Source organism: Helianthus annuus, chromosome 15 (assembly GCF_002127325.2).
Source record: "Helianthus annuus cultivar XRQ/B chromosome 15, HanXRQr2.0-SUNRISE, whole genome shotgun sequence".
Taxonomy (NCBI): Eukaryota; Viridiplantae; Streptophyta; class Magnoliopsida; order Asterales; family Asteraceae; genus Helianthus; species Helianthus annuus.
Window position 1 is genome coordinate 114,378,419 of NC_035447.2, and position 5,076 is coordinate 114,383,494.

Sequence of the window (5,076 nt, forward strand, 5' to 3'; positions counted from 1 at the left end):
CTTGATAGTCGTTATGCCACCACAAGAGCAGAACTCTCTGACGTAATACACGGTGAGACGAAAACCCGGGTGAGCTCAGGATAGAGCCTGACACCTCTACAAAGTGGCTAGGTTCTATCTATCATTGCCTTATCCACCAAAAAGTGACACAAGTTAGGATTAATACAAAATAGAGTGTACCTAAAATATATCAAGGTCTGGTGAACGGCTAGCTACCCATGTATCTCTGCTTCATGGTTGCAACAAAAGGTTACACCAAATGTTTAAAGTACAAAGTCACTAAGGAATAATGGTTTCTCCTCACATGAAAAGTTTGGTAATTGTTGTTATATTAATAACATCTAGAAAAAGAGTTAATAGATATTACTTTGAACTTTGATCATACCAAACGAGAGGGTTTATACTATAGTTAATTTTGGCCTCATGACTTTTAGCATATTTACTTTTAGGTTTTTATGTAGCCTTAAAAAGAAAATATATAAAAACATTTTCTTGACCACCCTAAAAATAAAAATTAACATTGATTTTGGAATATGAAGCAAGACTGACTAAAAAACTAAACAATTAACATAGTGATGCACCATCTGATTTCAAGTCAAGATCGGCTGTGGTTTGTACTTGAGCAGCATACTGCAAGTTCCACAACACATCCTCGAAAGATGGTCGGTTTGTTGGTTCAGGCGATATACATTTGTTTGTGATCGATATCACAATCGATAAAGACTCTTGAGAGCATGTTGTCAACACGATCGGATCCACAATTCGTTGTCTCCCATCTTGGCTTCCAAAAGAGGTCTGTTCAAATTCAGGAAAGAAACATTTACACATTAAACTCAAACCAACACCCTCCAAAAGGTTGTTGTCGAACGCTATAGCTAACGTACCATTTCGTTTAGCAAAAACGCTTCGCCTTTGCCACTTACTACCGGGCCCACAAGTGCTTCGAGCAAAATGAACCCAAAATCATACACATCGTCCGCTAGCTTCTTTAAACGCCTGTGACACACATTTTCATAGTAAGATTCAATAGCAAAACATGTGCATTTAGTTATTAAAGGCGTCAGGCACACTCAAGGCGCATAGGCCTCACCTGGGGCCTAGGCGCATAGCGCAAAAAAAGCGAGGGCTGAGAAAAATAAGGCGTATAATGAAAAAAACTAAAACATATTATGTATTAGAAAAAGAATACTATTCTTTAAATAAAATAAACAAAATTCTATCATATAAAACTTTATATCATCTATTTAGTACAAAAAAAAATTCTAAAATATTGATGTATTAGTGTAAAAAAGTAGTTTTCCTTAGATAAAAGAAGAATTCTGGCTAGAATCTTGTCGGAATTTAGAGACTTTGGGTGGAAACTCTCAGGAATCTAGGAATCTCGCCGGAATGTGCGCCTAAACCATCACCTAGAGAATTAAAGCGCAATTTCCTCGACTTAAAGCGCAACTGACTCGCCTCGCCTGAAAAATTGGCCTAGGCACAAGAGGCGATGGCTTTTAACAACTATGTATAAATCTTTATAAAGAAGTTACTTACCATGATTTAGATCCATCTCCCTTTGCCTACATTAGAAACACAGTTGATTAAATACACAATGATATGATGCCAAAACTATAACAAGATTATAAGAGACATACACCTCAAGTTTTTCTAGTTCTCCTGTGATGACAGACATTCCATAATCACTCAACTTTGCGATTCGATAATCATCAAGCAATATGTTGTTTGTCTTTAAACGGTTGCTAGAAGAAGCTGGGATCACTCCCGAGTGTAGAAAGTGTACAGCTTTTGCAACTCCTATCAAAACCGCTAGTCGGTCTGGCCACTTAAGTACTCTTTCTGAAGCATTCTCTACATATGACAATATTGTTGAGTTAGAAACAAAATATAACTCGGGTGACCACTGACCAGTGAGTCAGTGACCATCCTAGTCAGTGGTCACCGAGTTTTATAACCAATGTGGTCATGGTTAGCAACAACCTGAGAGAAAAGCGCGAAAATTTCCATTAGATACGTATTCATACACGAGGAAGATTCTGCTAGAGGTAGAATCTTCTACTCCACTGTCGTCGATGCAATAACCCAAGAAGCTAACCAGATGCGGGTGCCGAAGCTTTGAAATCAAATCCAACCGGACTTTCAGGTTTCGTTTCGAGCATTTTTTGAACAATGAAAGCGATCTTATAGCAACATAGCTTCCGTTTTCTAGTCTCCCTTTGTAAACCTACAAGCAAACTCATCATCCATGTGTATTGCAGGGTTAATCACATCATGGGTTTGTTCGATCGGTTTTGACAAAAATTCAGGTCAACCTACGGTTTTAGGAAAATACAAACCAAACCGGAGGGGTTGGTTGATGGTTCGGTATTGTTGGTTTTTGGTTTTAGACAAAAATATATATTAATTTTTTTTTAATTTTTTTTTTAAATATAAGGTTATTTTATGAATACGATACCTATACATAACTTTATATACCTAAGATAAATAATACATGTTAAACGGTCAGTTTGGTTTGCACAGTGAAAACCTAACCATGAACAGGCCCATACATATTTTAAACCAACCAAACTAGTCGACTTTTTTCGGTTTGGACAGCTCTATCGGTTTCAACGGTTTTGAACACAAATGGTTGATCATATAAGTTCAAAATCTTCAATTAGTTGCTTTAACATCAATGATACCTTCCCAATAGATCCTTCACCCAAAAACACCGATTGATCGAAGTTGCTAGTGGCCTCTACTAAATCTTCCATGGAAAACACTCGACATGATGTCGAAACCTGCGTTCCACCTGGTTCCGATGCTTCAGAAACAACCCCTGAAAAAAGAATCCAAAATGAACAGTTAAATAGAATAATGAAACCTCGTAAAATATTGTGTATTATTGATCAACTATTTATAAAAATAAATAAATAATAATTATAATTTTAAAAGAAAATCTTATCGAATCATATTCTATGGTAACTAGATAACATTAAATAGACAAATAATAATTATATTTTTTTCTATTCTATATTTTTTATTATTATTATTTTATTGTAAAGGCAACTTTCATTAGCGACTTACTTGCGTCAGAAGCAATCTCCATTGGTGCATTGTCGTCACTAACCTTTGGTACCGTGTGCTGTAGAGTAACTATCTCTCTCGAACGACGTCGTTTACGAAAGATTAATATAACAATTGCGAACGAAATCGAACATATAGCCGAACAAATTACCACAATTAGAACCCACAAAGCTTTACCCCAATATGGTTTCTTGATCATTTGTTTACAGTCAGATTCTTGACTGTTTGCGTGACCAACAAGTAAACAATTCCCAGTAAACTTCACAACTCGTTTGTTACTAGAAACTACGCTTAAACAAGACGGAAGCCTACCCGTAAACCGATTGCTAGAAATATCGACAAAACCGAGCTTGTTTCCACATTTGATCGAGTTAGGAAGTGACCCACTTAACATATTGGATGCAAGATTCAGATAAGTTAAGTTTGGTAAAAAGAATAAAGCGGATGGGGGTGTACCCGACAAGGTGTTCGATGAAATGTCTAAGTGATGAAGTTGATTAAGTTGCCCGAATTGTTCGGGTATGTCGCCCGAAAACGAGTTATTGCTTAAAAGAACTGTGGTAACTTTTTTGGGTAAGTTTGGAAGTTCAGAATCTAGATTGTTATCTCTCAAATCTAGTAACTTTAGATTGGATAATGTGGTTAAATCGGGTAATTCGCCAGAAAGTTGGTTGTGTGAGAGAGCTAAATCTGTGAGTGTTGTGAGTTTGGAAATTGAAGAAGGGAAATGACCCTTTAAATTGTTGTTTTTTAAGCTTAAAATGGTGAGGTTGGATAGTGAATTAAAGTGATCAGGTATGGATTCATTAAAGTAGTTTTTATCTAGTGTTAAGGTTTGAAGCTTTTGTAATCTTGAAATCCCATTTGGGACAGAACCAAACATGAAGTTTGAACTCATGTCCAAGAGTTCAAGTGATCTGAGCCTGTGGATTTTGTGAGGAAGTTGTCCCCAGATTCCTAAAGATACTAAACTAAGAATCTTTAGTGAAGTCAATCTTGTCAATGTGACTATTAAGGAATCAAGTGAGAAAGATTGGGATAATGTTTGGTTTTGAAGTGCAAACCCATGAAAAAAACTGACCTTTGGAAGCTTATCTCCCATGATTTTGAGTTCAGTGACCAAGTTATCTTCACACTTGATGGTTACATGAATATTTGGTGGGAGATTGCAAAAGTCACCAGTGAAAGTTTCCCAATTTGTTAACTGAATTGGGTACTCAAGATGTTTTCTTATTTGGAGAAGAGTTTGGGATTGTGTGGTTTGTGATTCATGTGTTTTTGAGATTAAAAAAGCCCATGAAAGAAAGAGGATGTGGAAGAAGTGGTATGAACTCATTTGGGAAAATGTTGGAATGTTTTCAAGAATCTTGTGATTGGATTTTAAGATATGAAAAAAAAAATGTGAACTTTAAAGATGAAATCCAAGAAAGATGTAAAGAAATGAAGATATGTTGAATGGTAGTTGGTGATGGTCCATGTGGTTGTGGAATATTAATTGAGTGTGTGTGTGTGTGTTAGAGAGTGATAGGAAAAGGAGAGAAATGGGTGATGGAACTTTGAGTAATGGAGGTGGTTGAATAGTGAACACATGGAAGATGAGAGTTCAAAAGCATTTAGTAGAAAGCTGCTGCCATGGAAGAAGAGAAAGTGTAAGGAGATGAGTGTGTGTGTGTGTGTGGGTGGGGGGGGGGATTTGTAAATATAGATGTTGCACTTTGCAGCCACATAATTGCTTTAATTTAATGTTGCTCATAACTTGGTATTGTGTTAGTACAAAATAAAATATGAGATGTATAATCATGTCTCTTTTGGACATGACATGTTTCATTGAAAAGTTACAATGATGTTGTTCATAATTCAAATTTCTTTACTTCATACAATACACATGAAGATGAAGATGGTTTACATACCATCATACTTTATTAGCGTTTATAATTATATTGCTAAGGATTTGTCATAAATGTTACACGCATTTTTATATCAGTCGTATCAGATTTTACAAATTGA

The 5,076-nt window shown here is 35.9% G+C and overlaps 1 protein-coding gene across 1 annotated transcript; it reads right to left on the reverse strand.

The window, feature by feature from the left end:
* Nucleotides 1-475: 475 nt before the first annotated feature.
* Nucleotides 476-4,741, reverse strand: LOC118487671 (probable inactive leucine-rich repeat receptor-like protein kinase At3g03770). Its single transcript, XM_035984804.1, has 7 exons — nucleotides 3,070-4,741; nucleotides 2,685-2,821; nucleotides 1,984-2,227; nucleotides 1,643-1,854; nucleotides 1,540-1,565; nucleotides 885-996; nucleotides 476-795 (listed from the first exon to the last, which is right to left on the reverse strand). The coding sequence occupies exons 1-7, from the start codon at nucleotides 4,403-4,405 to the stop codon at nucleotides 565-567; spliced, it is 2,298 nt and encodes a 765-aa protein (XP_035840697.1). The 5' UTR covers nucleotides 4,406-4,741; the 3' UTR covers nucleotides 476-564.
* Between the last annotated feature and the right edge of the window lie 335 nt (nucleotides 4,742-5,076).